The 20,053-nt window shown below is 41.8% G+C and overlaps 1 protein-coding gene across 3 annotated transcripts in view; it reads right to left on the bottom strand.

The window, feature by feature from the left end:
* Window positions 1–20,053, bottom strand: part of plekhg4 (pleckstrin homology domain containing, family G (with RhoGef domain) member 4) — a 211,178-nt gene that overhangs the window by 91,914 nt on the left and 99,211 nt on the right. For all 3 annotated transcript variants that reach the window (XM_067997802.1, XM_067997803.1, XM_067997804.1), the window contains exons 8-10: window positions 15,156–15,272; window positions 13,282–13,380; window positions 3,855–4,003 (exon numbers count right to left, since the gene is read on the bottom strand). In XM_067997802.1, the coding sequence (XP_067853903.1) occupies window positions 3,855–4,003; window positions 13,282–13,380; window positions 15,156–15,272 (365 nt within the window). The remainder of the gene's footprint in view (window positions 1–3,854; window positions 4,004–13,281; window positions 13,381–15,155; window positions 15,273–20,053) is intronic.

The following is a 20,053-nucleotide window of genomic DNA, read 5'->3' as shown; positions in this document are numbered from 1 at the left end:
AGATCCTTTTTTAAAAAAGCATTTATTTCATTTTCAAGTTTGCAAATTTGAACGATTTTTGAACAAAATTGAGCTTGATTCAAAAGTTGATGTTGCCTTTAGCCTAATTATGGTACTATAGTATTGATGATCTTATACAGCACACAAAATTTCTATTTCATATTACTGATCAACTGGTATTTGGCAGTGTTGGATGAATGTAAATCATGATTTATAGGTTATATTATTCACATGTGGTTTCACACTGCTGGTGCCATTTTTTCTACAGACAATGATGGGCAGAGGGAAGGGAAGAGGAGGAGACTGACCACCCAACCCTCTGATAATTAAAGTAATCTCGCTAATACTTTACACAATATATTTACTTTCCCTATCCCCTCCCCGAAAATGAAGGAGCAGCACCTGACTTATGACAAGATAAGAACAAAGTAAGGAAAGAGGAAAAGTCATTCAACCGATCAAACCTGTTCCATCCACATACCATGTACAATTCACTCAGACATGTAAACCAACCATCACAGTTAACCTTCCAAGAATATAAAACTGTGAAATATCTCCAAGCCCCAAAGATAATCACACAAAACTCCAAAATAAGTCATCCTTACAATCCTTATTTACAACCATGATCAGGTGTATTCCATAAGTGATTCATCCATGTGTGCACAAATCATCACGTTGCAGAAATATGCAAGTATGTAGCTTTACACTTGAGAAAAATAACCAATGGAATTACAAATGAACTCTCTGTGTTATCTATCTTGGACAAAAAGTGACATGCCATAGGTAAGCCATATAATCCACGAGGGACACCTTCCCTCCCCGGAGATTTTTGTCTATTGTAGCAAGGCATTCCCTTTTTGATTCTCTTATAAAGCGACCACACACAGGCTCTGAAATTTTGTGATGGTTCTCTTGGTCTCCTGCCATAACTTCAGCCATTTTCAGCCGCTTACATATCTCTGGAGTTTCTGCCAGTCTCTCACTGAAGTTATGCTGGGAGTCCCAGAGAGCGCTGTGGAATTTCAGGGCGACAGTCCAGCTTCAGTTCTTTTTTTATTAAGCATATTACAAAATCAAAACATAAGATTTCAATTTTCAAAATAGCTTCAAACAACCAAACACATTTATATCAAATATTAAGTCTATTTGTTTATCACTGTAATAATACATGCACACCATCATGTAGAAATACAAATACGAGAAGTCATTTCTGTTGGATAAAGATCCATAATTTAGCACAGGGATGAACAACTTCATGCAATGAAATGTTAAGGCGATCTCAGGTAAATGCAGTCTTCCTCAGTCCCAATAAATTTGTTTGTGCCATCATCCCACAGGAGAATAAAACGTGCATGTACACTATCGATCCCTTTAAATAGCTCCCCGTCCTGTCCCTATAAGAAATTCACACCTTACACAGGAAAGTGATTATTCCCCACTTCACTTTATAGACGTTCTGGACCACACCCTAATTCTTTTCTTCTTCTTGGTGGCAGCAGATCTCTGTCACCTCTCATGCTGGAAAACTTAGTATTTGCCATTTATCAGTTTTTTGACCACTTAAAAACGGTTCAGAATTTTTTTCCTACACTATTGACCATATAGAGAGGAGATTTGTTTGAGTATCTCAAACTTTTCCTTGTTGCTTTACTTAAAAATTTCTCATGCCATTTCAGGTATTTCCCAATGTGAGGAATACTAGAACTGTCATGTTTCCCCCTTCATCACCCTCTAGGTAAATGGATAATTGTCCCAAAGTAGTACATTTCCTGGAGGAAGGTGGGGACTGAACCATCAGATTAGCTCTCCCAATCTCCAGCTTTTTAAAATTTATAGCCAAATGTAGGCAGTAAGATTCTTTGTGGTGCACAGACATTTAGATGTATAACAAAAAGGAAAGGGGACAAAAACAGCAAGAGATAAATTCTAAAATAGTTATAGCTACTATGACTGATGTCTCATTATCCTGCTATCAATCCTCAGTTTTCTCTTTATTATTTTTCTTAATGTAGCCACAGAGCTCCAAAGAGGAGTTTTCTGTACATTATTTTATTTTATAAAATTTTAATGAAAGGGTGGAGCTTAAATGACATGAGGCAAGGGGTTCCCTGCATGATATCCACTGTATATTGTTCATACTTGAATATTAGAAGAGAAATTAATGCTTCTGTTGAAGCTAAAAGTGAGGGGGCAGCAGGGATTCATCTTATACACTGGTCACATCCTCCCTTAGGTTTCCTTCCCATGAGATGGTAGACTCAGCACCATCATATCTCTGCATTTCCATCAACTGTTGCGCTGGTTCACTTGGTTATATTTAAATAGCAATTTTCACTCCCTCCTTCAGTCCAGATTTCCACTGCTGATTTAAACTTGGAGATAGCTCAGCAAAATGTTTTATTGGGAAAGGAGATTTAAGATGAGCAGTCAGAACCAGCACTGAAGTTGGGAGGTAGAGTTTATTTAAATACAACAGCAATAGAGGAGTGGAACAATGGCTTGACATGAACATGCTGGTTGAAGTGAGAGGGAAAAGAGAAAATGTTGTTTATGGATGGCAGCTGACACAAAACTGAACAGGTTAGTAGATAGCTTTGTGATATGATCCTTATTTTATAGAAATTTGGGTGTAATTTAATGAGGTTCTCTTGTAAGTCAGTCATCTTGTATTTGAGTATACAGGTAATACTAAAGATGCAGCGTTTCTTTTGCTGACTGTTTACAAGCAGAGTTTAATGTTTCCTTTTTAAGTAACTATCACTGTTAAGTTTTAATACGATGAGAGAACAGATTAAGGAGAGATTTTCCACTTCAGTACTCTCAGTACAGAACTGCTATTACTGGAAGCACATGCATGAAAATTGTGCACCCCAACTCAGTGTTTTTCCATGGAGCTCCCTCACTAGATTGCACACCCAAGCTCTTGATTTTCTATCCACTACAGATGGGGAAAAAAAAAATCACAGGATGGGAATGCACAATCTCCTGATGTGCACTCCCAGCAAGCACAGTTGCACGCCAGAAATGCCAAAGCAAAACCATCCCTTAATAAACAAAATGGGGTAAAGTTTTTTTGGATTTCAAGGTCAAGGAATGGAACCTTTCTTCCTATATTACAACAGTGACTAATTCAAAAATAATTCTTCGGCTGTGAAGCACTTTGCAATGTCCTGAGGCCATGAAAGTTGCTATATAATTGCAAGTTCTTTCTTTCTTTCCACTGTTGGATGCCCGGTGCCAACAAACTTTCCGAATGAGACATAACAGAGTTTCATCCAGAGTATAGCTTCCTCTACACTGCTGCAACCATGCTATCCTCAGAAAAGCAGTCCTTCCAGCACCAGTATGACCTTTTTCCATTTACCCCACAGACACCCCATGGCCTAAGTGAGATTGCCTATTTAGTGCCAAATTAAAGGCAGTTTTTTGTTGTGGCCTCTGCAATAATTGGATTGAGGATGCCCAAATTCATTGCATGTAGTACCCTTACAGGCAGGGGACAGAGAGGTCTTCCACCTCACCAATCTGGTCAGGATTGACACCTTGAGTTAAATAGCCAGTTTCTCCTAATTAGTTCTCTAGGCACCTCCCTATGTTGTAGGCAAGTGATTTAATTAACTTGGCCCCAAATCTACACAATATTCTCTGTAATTTAGCTGTAGAGTTCACCTATCAATGCACAACTCCAACTGAATGAAAGGTCTCCAATACAGCCCAAGTCCTACATAATTTATACATAATACATAATGCAAAAGCTGTGAACATTACCAGATAAAGTGCAACCGGATTTGTGATCTAAAATGGATCACTGAATTGGACTGAAATTATCTCATAAAAGACATCATTGAATTTACCTGTACACTCCTGTTCCAGTGACAAATGATTCCTCTTTTCTCAGTCTGGCCAGGATAGCTCCTCCTTCAAGCTGCAGTCTAACCAATCTAACATCTTCCAGAACATTCTTCATTAGGTGTCTATACTGCTGCAAATGAACACTGGCTTCCTGGAAATAAGGTTAAATGATGTGTGTTATTCTTACAAGTATACTACAGGTTGCACAATATTGCCATTTAATATACAGAACACTGATCAATGTTAGTGTCATCATCATACCAACTACCACATATAGTCAGATCTCCTGTCATTGGGAGAATCAACGGAGTCATTTGCATTTAAGCGAACAGCAAAATTTCTTTCCATTACCAGTAGTAGTAAAATCAACACTTTAAAATTAATTTAGTTTGGGAGAAACGCATTCTAGACTTTGTAATAAAGTACATCCTCTTAGAAAGAAAAGGATGCAGTTATACTATCTCTTTTGCTCACTTCACATCGGCACAAAAGTGACAGCACAACTCCAGAGTTTGGTATCAACCTGGTTCTGGAATGAAGCCAAAGAAAACCCTCTGGAAAGGCACTCTCATGTCAATTAGGTTTGGCACTGTACACAGTATAACTAGAGTGGTGCCAAACTGACTTAAGGCTCAAGAGATCCCACCATGCTTCCAAAATATTTAAAGTTAAATGGCTAGTAGTGGATAGCTATGCATGGGCACAACTCTCCCCTAGGCCCCGAAAATTTGATTCACATCAAGGAAGCATAAACAATATATTGCCAGCTTGGAAACCATTCTGTAGCTACTGTTCTCAGATAGGCAAGTAGAGTATAAACCGAGGCAGAAAACGTACCTACAATCAATGAATCTGTCTATTTTGACCCATTTTCCCTAGTACTTGCTTTCTATTGGAGAAGTCATAAGAGAAACATTGGCGCTGATAATACAATCCCAGCATTACATTGCCACGACTGCTGCTCATTAGGTGCTACATGCCCCTTCCCATAAAAAAAGCTTACTATACATGATAATGTAGAGTCAGCACATTTAAATGTTCTTCTGGCCTTCCTGGATACATCATTTACAACAGGATGGGAGCATCTGGGGGCAGGATTTCAAGCATGTGTAGCCAGTGAAGCATTGATGGTTTGCTATGGAACTCCAGAAGCCTTCCCAGGAAATAGCAGGGAGTAAGGTGCCTGCAGGGAATAGGAACAGGAACAGGAGTAAGCCATTCAGCCTCTCGAGCCTGTTCCGCCATTCAATTAGATCATGGCTGATCTGCATTTTAACTCCATCTATCCGCCTTGGTTCCATAACCCTTAATATCCTTGCCCAACAAAATCTATCAATCTTAGTTTTGAAATTTTCAATTGACCTAGCCTCAACAGCTTTTTGCGAGGGAGAGTTCCAGATTGCCACTACCCTTTGTGCGAAGAAGTGCTTTCTGACATCACCCGAGTGACCAAGCTCTAATTTTATGGTTATGCCCCCTTGTTCTGGACTCTCCCGCCAGAGAAAATAGTTTCTCTATCTGCAATATCAAATGCTTTAATCATCTTAAACAGCTCAATTATATCACCCCTTAATCTTCTATACTCAAGGGAATACAAGCCGAGTAAATGCAACCTGTCCTCATAATTTAACCCTTTTAACCCCGGTATCATTCTGGTGAATCTGCGCTGCACCCCCCTCCAAGGCCAACATATCCTTCCTGAGACACAGTGCCCAGAACAGAATGCAGTACTCCAGATGGGGTCTAACCAGAGCTCTGTACAGCTGTAACATAACTTTGACCTAATAGCCATGACAGAGACATGGTTGCAAAATGACCAAGGTTGGGAACTAAATATTCCCAGAGTACATGACATTTAGAAAAGACAGGCAGAATGGAAAAGGAAGGGGTGTAGCCCTAATAATAAAGGATGACATAAGGACAGTGGTGAGAAAGGATCTTGGTTCAAAAGATCATGAAGTAGAATCAATATGGGTGGAAATTAGAAATAACAAGGGGCAGAAAACGCTGGTGGGAGTAGTTTATAGGCCCCCTAATAGTAGCAATACCGTTGGACAGAGTATTAATCATGAAATAATGGGAGCTTGTAACAAAGGAAATGCAGTCATCATGGGGGACTTTAATCTGCAAATAGACTGGGCAAATCAAATTGGCAAAGGTAGTTTGGAAGACGAGTGCATGGAATGTATTCGAGATGGTTCCCTGGAGCAATAGGTCATGGAACCAACCAGGGAACAGGCTATTTTATATCCTGTATTATGTAACGAGATAGGGTTAATTAGTAATCTCACAGTGGCAAGTAACATTCGCACCAGACAAGTGCCAGGCAATGACCATCTCCAACAAGAGAGTATCTAACCACCTCCCCTTGACATTCAATGGCATTACCATCGCCGAATCCCCCACCATCAACATCCTGGGGGTCACCATTGACCAGAAACTTAACTGGACCAGCCATATAAATACTGTGGCTACAAGAGCAGGTCAGAGGCTGGGTATTCTGTGGTGAGTGACTCACCTCCTGACTCCCCACAAGGCACAAGTCAGGAGTGTGATGGAATACTCTCCACTTGCCTGGATGAGTGCAGCTCCAACAACACTCAAGAAGCTCGACACCATCCAGGACAAAGCAGCCCGCTTGAATGGCACCCCATCGACCACCCTAAACATTCACTCCCTTCACCACTGGTACACCGTGGCTGCAGTGTGTACCATCCACAGGATGCACTGCAGCAACTCGCCAAGGCTTCTTCGACAGCATCTCACAAACCCACGACTTCTACCACCTAGAAGGACAAGGGCAGCAGGCACATGGGAACAACACCACCTGCACGTTCCTCTCCAAGTCACACACCATCCCGACTTGGAAATATATCGCCGTTCCTTCATCGTCCATGGGTCAAAATCCTGGAACTCCCTTCCTAGCAGTACTGTGGGAGAACCTTCACCACACGGACTGCAGCGGTTCAAGGCGGCGGCTCACCACCTTCTCAAGGGCAATTAAGGATGGGCAATAAATGCTGGCCTCGCCAGCGACACCCACATCCCATGAACAAATAAAAAAAGAACATCTGGGGAAGAGTGATCATATGATAGAATTTCACATTCAGTTTGAAAGTAACATACTTAAGTCAGAAACTAGAGTCTTAAACTTAAATAAAGCCAATTATATAGGTGCAAGAGGTGAGTTGTCAAACGTAGATTGGGAAAATAAATTGAAGGGTTTGACAGTTGAAAAGTAATGGCAAACATTTAAAGAAATATTTCAATATTCTCAACAAATATACATTCCATTGAGAAATAAAAACTCCACAGGAAAAGTGATCCACCCCAGCTAACTAAAGAAGTTAAGGAGAGTATTAGATTGAAAGAAGAGGCCTATAATGTTGGCAAGAAGAGTAATAAGCCTGGGGATTGGGAGAGTTTTAAAAACCAACAAAGGACGAACAAAAAAATTGATAAAAAGGGAGAAAACAGAATATGAAAGTAAACTAGCAAGAAATATAAAACGGATTGTAAGAGCTTCGGCAAGTATGTAAAAAGGAAGAGAGTAGCAAAAGTAAACATTGGTCTCTTAGAGGCTGAGACAGGAGAAATCATAATGGGAAATCAGGAAATGGCAGATGCGTTAAACAAATATTTTGCATCCGTCTTCACAGTAGAAGACACAAAAAGCATACCAAAAATAGTGAGGAACCAAGTGGTAAATGAGAGTGAGGAACTTAAAACAATTAATATCACTAGAGAAAAAGTACTGGACAAAAAGCCAACAAATCCTCTGGACTGGATGGCCGACATCCTAGGGGTTTAAGAGAGGTGGCTGCATAGATAGTGGATGCATTGGTTATGGTCTTCCAAAATTCTCCAGATTCTGGAACAGTCCCAGTGGACTGGAAGGTAGCAAATGTTACCACACTATTCAAGAAGGGAGGGAGAAAACAGGGAACTACAGGCCTGACATCGGTCGTGGGAAAATGTTGGAGTCCATTATTAAGGAATTGGTAACAGGGCACTTAGAAAATCATAATATGATTAGGCAGAGTCAACATGGTTTTATGAAAGGGAAATCATGGTGGACAAATTTATTAGTTTTTTGAGGATGTAACTAGCAGTGTAGGTATAGGGGAATCAGTGGATGTAGTATATTTGGATTTTCAAAAGGCATTCGATAAGGTGCCACATAAAAGGTTGTTACACAAGATAAGGATTCATGGGGTTAGGGGTAATATAGTGGAATGGATAGAGGATTGGTTAAAGGACAGAAAACAAAGAGTAGGGATAAACGGGTCATTCTCAGGTTGGCGGGCTGTAACTAGTGGGGTGCCGCAAGAATTGGTGCTTGGGCCTCAGCTATTTACAATCTATATTGATGGCTTAGACGAAGGGACCAAGTGTAATGTATCCAAGTTTGCTGACGATACAAAGTTAGGTGGGAAAGCAAGCTGTGAGCAGGGCACAAAGAGTCTGCAAAGGGATATGGACAGGTTAAATGAGTGGGCAAGAAGGCGGCAGATGGAGTATAATGTGGGGAAATGTGAGGTTATTCACTTTGGTAGGAAGAATAGAAAAACAGAATCGTTTCTCACCATTTAAAAAATATTAAATGTTGGTGTTCAGAGAGACTTGGGCGTCCTCGTTCAAGAAACACAAAAAGTTAGCATGCAGGTCCAGCAGGCAATTAGGAAACCAAATGGCATTTTGGCTTTTACTGCAAGGGGATTAGAGTATAAGAGTAAGGAAATCTTACTACAGTTGTGCAAGGCTTTAGTGAGACCTCACCTGGAGTACTGCGTACAGTTTTGGTCTCCTTATCTAAGGAAGGATATACTTGCCTTAGAGGCGGTGCATCAAAGGGTCGACTAGATTAATTCCTGGGATGAGAGGGTTGTCCTGTGAAGAGAGGTTGAATAGAATGGGTCTATACTCTCTGGAGTTTAGAAGAATGAGAGGTGATCTCATTGAAACATGTAAGATTATGAGGGGGCTTGACAGGGTAGATGCTGAGGGATTGTTTCTCCTGGCTTGACAGTCTAGAAGTAGGGCACATAGACACAGGATAAGGGATCATAGTCACAGGATATGGGGTCTGAGATAAGGAGGAATTTTTTCATGCAGAGGGTTGTGAATCTTTGGCATTCTCTACCCAGAGGGCTGTGGATGCTGAATGATTGAATATATTCAAGGCTGAGATAGATAGGTTTTTGGACTCTAGGGGAATCAAGGGATATGGGGATCGGGCGAGTTGAAGATCAGCCATGATCTGATTGAATGGCGGAGCAGGCTTGAGGGGGCGTATGGCCTACTCCTGCTCCTATTTCTTATGTTCTGCCCCTTTGAAATCCAGCCCTCTCGAGAATAAGCCAACATTTCATTAGTCTTTTAGATTATTTTTTGTACTCGTCCACTAGCTTTAGTGATAATGATGGGGAAAAGGCAGAGGTCAGCCTGTGATGTGTTAGGGCCTTCCTTCAGCAATTGTTCCAAGGTGGTTCTTTAAAATGGTGCTGAAAATGAGAAATTATATCAGTCCAGAACTAGCTCAACACATTTTCCAAGAACATATTGTAAATGGACACCTCAGCTGCAAAATTAAGTAGCTCTTTCAAAACTCTCTTCTGCAGGAGGCAAAATGGAGTCCCAACACTCTGTGCCATGGAGTGCGGGGCATGGATCTACTTTCACAGTCAAATTCTCAGCTGGGAAGGGTGAATGAGGAGAAAAAAACCCAAGAGGAGGAAATTATACACTTCTTTAAAAAAGCCTTCGCCTCATTGTTGCTTTAAGAAATATATAAGCTAGAATTAAACTGACCCACAAAGACAAAGGTGGCCACAGGTTTGATCCCCTTGTGATTAACATGGGTTTCTTCCTGTATCATTTTGTTAAAAATTTTATAGCATATCTTTTTAATTTGAATTGTTGGAGACGCTGCCTTCCAGAAGAGACGTTAAACTAAGGCTCCATTTGCCTATTGAGGTGGACGGAAAAGATCCTATGGCACGATTCAAAGAAGAGCAGGGAGTTCTCCCAGTGTCCATGCCAATATTTATCCCTTAACCAACACCAGAAACAGATTAACTGATCATTTAACTCATTATGTTGGACCTTGCTGTGTGCAAATTGGCTGCTGCTTTTGCTTTCATAACAAGTAACTAAACTTTAAAGTCATTCTTTGGCTGTGAGCTTCTTTGAGACATCCTGAGGATGTGATAGACACTATATGAATGCAAGTTCCTCCTTCATATATCTAACTCCACAAGTTTCCATCAGAATTTAATTATCGACAAGTTCAACCATTATAACCTTTGTGGTACACCAAGTCTACAGCACAGAAACAGGCCATTCGGCCCAACTGGTCTATGCCGGCATTTATGCACTACATGAGCTTCCTCCCACCCTCTTCATCTAACCCAATCAGCATACCCTTCTATTCCTTTCTTCCTCATGTATTTATCTAGCTTCCCCTTAAATGCATCTGCGCTATTTGCCTTGTGGTAGCGAGTTCCACATTATAACCACTCTTCTGGGTAAAAAAGCTTCTCCTGAATTCCCTACTGGATTGATTTGTGACTAGGTTATATTTATGGCCTCTAGTTATGGACTTCCCCACAAGTGGAAACATATTCCCTACATCTATCCTATCAAACCCTTTCATTATCTTAAAGACCTCTATCAGGTCACCCCTCAGCCTTCTCTTTTCTAGAGAAAAGAGCCCCAGCCTGTACAGCCTTTCCTGACCAGTATATCCTCTCAATACTGGTATCACCCTTGCAAATCTTTTTTGCACCTTCTCCACTGCCTCTATATCCTTTTCATAATAGAGACCAGAACTGTGCACAGTACTCCAAGTGTGAACTAACCAAGGTTCTATACAAGTTTAACATAAGTTTGATGCTTTTCAATTCCATCCCACTAGAAATGAACCCTAGTGCTTGGTTTGCTTTTTTACGGCCTTATTGACCTGCATCGCTACTTTCAGTGATTCGTCTATCTGTACCCCTAGATCCCTTTGTTCATTTACCTCATTTAGATCTTATTATCCAAGCAGTATGTTGCCTCCTTATTGTTCCTACCAAAATGCACCATCTCACACTTATCTATATTATATGTAGATTTGTATACATTTTATTTTTGCATTATATTTATGAAAATAGAATATAATTACATTTTTACATTGAGCACAAACACTTTTGATAGATAAAATTATTCAATGCTCCCAGCGCTGTGGAAGTTTATTTATCTGGGCACAATCAGGCTCTAGGGGCCAACAATCAGTACACTCGTCGACAAAGCTCCTGACACCGTAGTAGTTATTCTGCTGTAATATTCATGCTTATTTCAAGATCAGAGTTTGCAGAACTGTCTGGCCAAGGGAGATATTTATTCCCTTGACCTGTCAGCAGCCCGAGGGTTAAGACTTTGTATTATCTATTAAAATTACCAGAGGAAACAATTGACAGATAAGTAACAACACATAATGCATTCACTGAAATGGAAAATACTATAATTACAGTAATCAGAAATACAAGGTTTTTGTCAAGCCCCATTTGTTCAACACTACTTCCAAAATTCAGGAGGTGCAATTTTCTCATCTTTGACTGACATTTCCGAGGTCTTTTTCATCCAGGCAGCAGGGGACATGCAGGCAAATTTCAAAAGCTGCCCAAATAGAAACAATTTGTCTCTTCTACTTTTATCTCGGCTGTAATCAAATTTGAATAAGAAAGCGGTCCTTATTTATTACTAGCCCCTTTTACTTGCATTGTTATATCAATCAATATCTCATTACTAAACTAATTTCCTTCACTCTGCCTTCAAAGGGTATTTATCCTGATGGTACGAGCAAATTATCTCATACAGTTATACAAACATCCTGGGTTAATTTGACATGACTCTTTCTTAAACTTAATTACAACAAAATAATTAGTGGCTCGGAAACACAAATAACACAACAGTCTGCTTTCTATACTTTACCATCCATCAACTGCAGGAAATTCAGTGACAATGAACACGTCAGATAAACAATGAACTACGTACCTTCAAGAAGATCTCTCAAAATACAGGATAATTCAAAATATTAAAAACATCTTGGGATGGATAGTCCTTTGAACACGTTTTGACAGGGAGAACAGTAGTGAGCTTTGCATGCATCCAAGTTATGCACGGATGTCCCACACTAACTCCTGATTTCCTGTCGCTTTAGATATTCACAATGAGCTCTTGGTGGGGAATCTGCCAGTATCAAGGAACTTGCCGATTTAGAGATGGGACATCTGTGCTGAAATACATGTTTAAAGGGCAGGATCTTTTTGTTGAGGAGGTATTTACAATTATAATGGAGCATCATGAAGGCTGAGCCCCCAGTTTTACAGATGAAATAGATGTGCTACTTCAAGAAGTGCAGGAAAGGAGAGTTGCCCTGTTTGGTTGGGCAAGGCACCTTCCCTGCATGAGAGCAGTCAATAGATTCTGACAGGTCATGGTGAAATGCATCAATTCAGTCTGCACAACAGAAGCAGATCCAGAAAAAAAAATTCAGACCTGAAGAAAATAGCCAAGATTAAGATGACCCACTAGTATTTATATCGAATAGATGGGCACAGTATACATGTTACAAAGTGTTTACTCACACCTGGTAGCACATTAACTGTTGTCCAATGCACTCAGACTGCCTTACAGCCCTTTGAATGCTTACCATGAGTGTTCTTACCGCATATGGGACACAAATTTTGACTGCACTTTATCCCATTATCTATTTTTTTTCTCCCCTCCCTCCATACAGTGTCCTGGGATGTTTTCTACATAAAGATGCTGTATATCTTTCCGTTATCTATGGAAATTAAGCTTTCACATCATTTGCAAAAGCAGTACGTGCCAGTGTTAAACGCTTCACGGGAAACCTTGTAATGCACAATTCGAACGGAAAACTGGCAAAATGTGTCTCCATGCCACTTCCTAGTCCCCCACATGCCTAAAATCTGCCATAAGGAACTATCCTCTAATGGATAATACCTCTTTATGGTTTGTATAATTATAGAACCACTTCAAGTAGAAGGGCTTCCAATGATGTCATGATGGGAGTTGACTAGATAATGGATGGAAGATCACTAAAATGTAATCTCATCAGTACTTTAATTTGAACATAAAATGTAGGGTTCTTTGAATTTACTTTGTATTTAATGCATTTGAACATTATAATTTTAAAATCTATTATTTGAAAGATTGAGGCATTTAACTGTAGATTAAACATGCCTAGAGAGCTAATTGTGCAGAAACTAGAGGGTAGATTTTATGTATTTGCAATTGTGTCGTAGAGGTCAGTGGGCCTTGGAGGATTTTCCATTCTCAAAAATGAATCACCTGTATCCAAATTGCTCTCTGTAGGCGAACACTGTAACATGCTACCCAGCATAATATTTTAACAATTACCTCAGCTGTTTCTGGTAGTTTACTCGATTCTAGGCTTTCTATGTTGCTCTGGAGGAAACTTTTTGCTGCTTTGCATCCCTGCATGAGCTGTTCCAGTTTCTGTAGGAACAGATAAATCAGCTGAACAGAATTTACAATGCACTTTATCTCAACCTGACTATATTGTGACAAAGGTAGAGACTAAATACATTCCAGATGACATACAAGAGACGGAAAAGGAAGAAATGGCCTGACAGGTTATTCATAATCTAGTTCCAAATTCAGTCCACTATTTTTGTTATATTTACTAATATACATCACGTTGCTATTGACATTACTTTCAAATTCTTATCAGAAATATGATGCTTTACAAGCTATAACAACATTTTTGTAACTGGAATATGCTCTTCAGATGAATAACTTTATAACAAATGAGCAAGAGATTATTAATGAAAAAGGAAGAGTGCCTCTTGGGTAGAAGGGGATGGTGACAGAAGTGAAGTATTTTAAACAATGAAGCAATGTTTTCCTTTGGGTAGCTGGCAATGTCTTTTAGAAGTTGGGGGGGGTGCAGATCTGTGTCAGTATTTGCAGGAGGTTCTTAACAGTGGTTTTCAAAAATTTCTTTGGTGTAAAACACTTAATCTGTATCTCACCTGCTTGGAGTAAAGCTGAGTAAATGCAGTGTGCCACTGAGCCACAGAGACCAGGGAGTTTCGAGATTCAATTCCTGGTCTGTGCTGAATTAGCTATTGTCAACCAAGATGTCAGTGGATTAGTACAATTGTTTCAATGCCCATGGGTTTGGGTGGGGAAGGAAATCAGCCAAGTTTTCCACTCCTGCTTGCCCTCTAGTGATTCTTACTGGAAAGCTGTGCCCTGTAAAATCATATGCCCTGCAGAAAACATCTCAGACACTGTGCAATGATTTTCAATCCTGGTTGCCAAAAAAAAGGATCCTGATTATGTCTGGCTTTTTAAGCTGTTGTAAGCATTTAAATTGTGCAGCAGCACAACATTTCCCACCCTCACACAAAAAAGCTCCCAAACACAATGACAATGACAGGAGCCCACCCAGAATATAAATGAGGCTGACCCTGGAAAGTTCTGTGGGATCAGCGCTGGGTCAGTTGGGTGGGTGCCACAATTCCGCTAGCAAGCATGCCAAATAGGAAAATCCAAGCTCAAATGTAATATGCTGCTATAATGTCAGCTTGTTACAAAATCCAGGATATTACAGGTCATGAAATATGCTGCTGTGATGTAATTATGAAAGAAAAATATTGGACAATGTGCAAGGCAAATCCCAACAAACAAAATCCAATAATACACCTTTCAGAGATTGATTAGAACCGGGGATGTTGCTAGACTGAGGCAATCTCATCATTGTAAATTATATTCTGGTAATTTAATTTAGATTGTGCATATCTCTAAGATGCACTCTTTGAAAACCCCCTTCAGGAAAAAAAGGGAAACCAGTGCTGACTCAAGGCTTTACCGTGGTTGATCTCGTAACCCACAGACCAGGTAGTTCACTTAACAACCTATAATATTCATTTTTATTACAAAAAGCAGTAAAATGTTGATTTGTTCACATTTGTACAGATAGCAAAATGAAGCTTCCCTAACATTGTAGGAATACATCCATGTTTTTAAATGCTGAGAATTACAATAAATTTGAGTTTCAACTATCAAAATTTAAGAGACTGATGGATTAGGTGTCTAATTGCACAAAGCAGTACATCATAAACAACAAAGGGCAGAAAAATGGTTTCCACTTAGCTCTTGGTTATTTCTAATTTTAGTCATTGTGATATCATGGTCTCTTAATTTGGTGGTTAGACCTAACTGCTAAGGGTCAAAGTTGCAGTATACACTATTCAATTGTTACTCACCATACGAAAGCACATCCAGTTGCTGTGACAATAGGGGAAAGTTCCATCAAATTCTGGTGGCAGCTGATTGCTTTCAACGTGTTTGTGCAGTGACTTCAATGAAGTAAGAAGTTCAAACTGTATACAGAAAGCAAAAAAAAAATTGAAATTAGGTTTCATATAACTGGAAGCAGTTAGAGATTAAATTAAGCAGGAGATATAAAAGCAGTTTGAAAAACTGATGGGTCAAATTACTAGAAATCCTGTTGTAAAAAATGTTAAATTTGAAAGTCACCCATTTAAGGCATCCTTCAACTCATCATATCGATAACATTAAGAATCTTTGTCTGTGTGAATACATGCCATGTGTCAGAGTTACTGAATCTCTTTAATCAATTAGAGATCATTGACCCTACAAATAATCAGATCTTAAATACCACTGTCTATTCAACCTACTGATTTAATTGATCAAATTCCAGAATCAGGAACCAAACAGGTCCCAAAACCACGGGCTCGATTTTCGCGTCGGGTTACCTGCGGGTTTCCAGCGGGGGGGGGGGGGGCCCCGAAAATCCCGATATCCGGTCACGTGACCGGATCGCGCCGAAATCCCGGCCACTTCCGGGTACCGCGCTGACGTGCGGGGCTACGCGCGCAAGCCCCGCTGGTGGGAATCCCGCAGGCAATTAAAGCCAGCGGGGTTCCACTTGAGTGTACTTACCTTGCTTGTTGAGGTCATTTAATGAGCTGAAGCAGCTGTCAAAAGAGGAAGTGTGGGATTTTAGGTTCAAGGCAGTGAGTTTCACACACTGGGGGAAACAGTCTCTCTCCAACCAGGCGTGTTGCAGCCAGCAGCCTGTGGCAGGTGCCAAGGTGCACTCCACGGGGGAGAGCCCTCACCCACGCAGGAGGCCACCGCGTCACATAGGGCAACCCCTGCCCTCCACCACCCCCCGCCAAGCCAGAGGACAGACCAACACGAACCCACAGCCCCAGTCCGAGGAACCACCCACCTACCCTGCACAACCCCTCAGACCAACACCTGCCAGATGGGTGGTGCGTGGACACCCTCGGAGGACGAACAGCATGACCAGCCCCAGCAGCCTCGCAGTCCACGCCGTCCGCCGCAGAGACGTGGAGCCCCCCAACACGGTGTTGTTGCACGCCCACCTGCACAGCAGGAGGGAGGGCTACCGCAGGGAGAGACGCATCGCAGAGGGCACTACCCTCGCCACAGGGTCCACAGACCGAGGCGCAGCTCCCCGGACCTCTCCGAGCAGTAGTGCACAGGGAGGCGCAGATTCGCTCGACATGTAGTCGTGGAGATCTGCAGGCTCTTTCATGCCGAGCTGCTCCTGGCTGGCCCCAGCACCAACTGCTTACCTGTCGCTGTCAAAGTCACCACTGCCCTCCACAACTTCTCCTCCGCATCCTTCCAGGGTGCAGCCGGCTACACCGCCGATGTCTCTCAGTCGTCTGCGCGGAAGAGCCCTGCAAATACACCTGCACCTACTCTGCAGTAACACGATGGGTGGCATCAGTGGTGGGTCCTCATAGTGATACCCAGGAGCGGGCATTATTGGACACAATGGACAGGATTCGCGGAGACATGGCAGTGGTGGTGTCAATATAATGTGTGCTGTTTGTTGCTCTGAAATTCAATATAGGTAACACCCAGGACAAACCCTCAGACACCCTTGCGCACCCCCTTCATGCTCACGACACGTTTGCCTTACGCTGCCTGCTGCACATATGTGATGCATGCCCTGTGGCTGCAGCACAGGTGGTGGCAGGTTGAGTGAGGCTGGCCGAGAGGGAGATGCACGAGAGGGTGAGTATGGGATGGAGCAATGAGATTGTATGAGGATTGGGTTGCGTGTTAGTGGCAGGATGAGTACTGGCGAGGTGAGTAGGTGGAGGTAAGATGAGGATGGGGTTTGAGTGGGTATGAAGGGTGATGTGACAGAGTAGTGTTGGCGGTGCCGAAGGAGATGTGGGGTGGGGGCAGTGTTGTGGCAGACGGAGTGTAGGGGAAAGACTTCGTGTTCTCACTGTGGCTGACCTACTGCAGTCATTGCAGCGCCTCCTGCACTGTATGCAGGTGGGCGATATGTTGGTGGCGCAGGTGACCCCCTCTGCCACCTCGAGCCAGGCCTTCTTGGTGGCAGAGGCAGGCCGCTTCCTCCCGCCCGCCGGGGGGAAGATCTCTGTCTTCGCCCTCCTCCTCACCCCATCTGATGATACCTGGGGTGAGGCATCATTAAACTGGGAGCAGCCTTCCCCCTGGGCTGCTCCATGCTGCAATTTGTTCCATTGGTTGCAGCATCTGTCAGTGGAGGACTGCCCCTTTAACGAGAGAGCCTCCAGCTGACAGATCGTACTGCGCATGCGCAGCCCGCCCGACGCGCAGACCAGCAGCGTGGACCCAGGAGGAGCAGGTAATTGATTCCAATTAGTGGATTGCCTGCTACGATCGCGCGGGCAACCCACTAATTTCGCCGAGCGTGTTGACCACGCTCCCGGAGGACCACCCGCTGGGAACCCGCAGGCCTGCTAAATTCGAGCCCCACATCTCTGATCGGTAATTTTTGTGACTGAACCAATCACACTGTTCTCATAACCTAAGGCCTGAGTAAAGAACGTATGCACAGCATACCAAAGGCTGAAGTTCTCTGTCCCTCCCGGCTCCAGCCACTTCATACTGTCCTACTCACTCCCTTCTCATAGAATCATAGAAAATTTGCGGCACAGAAGGAGGCCATTCGGCCCATCATGTCCGCGCCAGCCAAAAATGAGCCACCCAGCCTAATCCCACTTTCCAGCACTTGGTCCGTAGCCTTGTAGGTCACTGCACTTCAAGTACTTTTTAAATGAGTCGAGGGTTTCTGCCTCTACCACCCTTTCAGGCAGTGAGTTCCAAACCCCTACCACCCTCTGGGTGAAAAAAATTTTCCTCAGCTCCCCTCTAATCCTTCTACCAATCACTTTAAATGTATGCCCCCTGGTTATCGACCTCTCTGCTAAGGGAAATAGGTCCTTCCTATCCACTCTATCTGGGCCCCTCATAATTTTGTACACCTCAAGTAAATCACCCCACTGGATTCTGCCTCCAGCTATCACCTTATCTTCCCCACCTGCAGTTCTGGTCCCAGGAGGATAATAACAGAGTGGAAACCAAAGAGAGAGAGAGAGAGAGAGAGAGAGGCAAAGAAAGAAAGACAGAAAGAAAGAAAGACAGAAAGAAAGAAAGAAAGAAAGAAAGAAAGAAAGAAAGAAAGAAAGAAAGAAAGAAAGAAAGAAAGAAAGAAAGAAACAAACAAACAAACAAACAAACAAACGTTAACATAGGGAAAAGGAGGGAGTCGCACAGACATAAAAGGGACCGCTAGCCAGCTCTCCCAGAGGATCCATAAATTTCTTGATAAGTCCTTGCATACCATGTACCTCCAAGACACACACATCCACAATGGCAGCCAAACCCCCACATTTTTGCCATCCAGAAAGCATAAAGCTCCCTAACTCAGCCAAGTTGACTTGAAGCCTGCCCACAAATGTTCAGTCCTCACACCCATCCCAATAGATAAACAGAATACTCAAAAGATAACTTCAAGACTTCCATACAACAAAGCAACATCAACTCAGTACAGGTAACATAAATGGAACATCCCAAGCTCCATATCCCAATTACCTACAAGAAATATCCTGGAAGTTCTACTTGTATTTAGGTATATATCATACTGTACTGTAAAGATTTCCATTATACAAATAAGATCATAAATGATAGACCAGAATTAATCCTTACTAATATGAACAACTACATAGGGTTACCACAGAGATTAACCATTTTAAGTTATTTGTTTTCTCCTTTCCCCTTTTCTAGATTATCCTTACCACACATTATTTGCTGGTCAATAGAATCAGCAGGCAACCTGCTCAAAAGATCGCCATCAATGCTGTTCTGTAACCTTGGTTGATTCTCTTCAACTTTCCCTTCTTCCATCTTTGTGGGGAGATACCTGGCCTCCACTCAACCCTCCCCATGACTGGTAACTTACTGCATGGGAAATCACAGTATGATTCATATCTCTGAAGTAGGTTGGTGCTCTTACACACCAAGTTACCACACTGCCCTATGACCAGCATTTCGATAGTTCTGAACAGTAACTTTTCTTTTAATTATGTTTCAACTCTACAAATCAAACTGATAAAAGTTCTTATGCAAGTTACTTAAAATATACTTTAAAGCTAACATAAAATTGGCAGGAATAGAATAGATAAGTGTGTGTACTCAAGTGAAACCTTTTATAGAGGCTTAAAATAACCATGTTGCGCTGATTCCTCAACCAACAGAAAATGGGGGAAGAGGTAAAATGTACGCACTCTATGAAAAGGTCAAAACATCTGTGCCAAGTTTCATCACCACTAAAAGGAACAAAGTCTCCTGTATTAAGCGCACTAAGCCAAACCAGAAATAATTTTCTGTATCTGCATTTAGCTAATTAAATAGAAAATAACATCCAATAGGGAGTAACGACTAATCTAATCAAGGGGTTAAGAAGACATCACCTGCTGTAAATGCAAAAACATTTTATAACTATCGCATGAATCTCAGGATAAGATTAGGATCCTGATATGATTTCCAAATATAAATATTACTCAATATTTAACAATAACATAGATGAGAAAATGTAAATGGTGGTCAATCGGGTTTAATATTTGGAAGGGAATATTAGAAAGCAAAAAGCAGCTGGAATAATGAGTGATGCAATACATTTACCAACATTATTTCTTTTAATTCTGGGACCTCAGATTTTTATATCTGTCTAGATTTAAACTCTTATCCATGTTGACATGAAATATGGTAGTCTCAACCCAGTTCCTGGTGGGCATGGATCCACAGCACAAAACTGCCCGCAACA

This window comes from Heptranchias perlo, chromosome 16 (genome assembly GCF_035084215.1).
Source record: "Heptranchias perlo isolate sHepPer1 chromosome 16, sHepPer1.hap1, whole genome shotgun sequence".
NCBI classification, from domain to species: domain Eukaryota; kingdom Metazoa; phylum Chordata; class Chondrichthyes; order Hexanchiformes; family Hexanchidae; genus Heptranchias; species Heptranchias perlo.
This window is presented reverse-complemented; position numbering and strand designations above follow the sequence as displayed.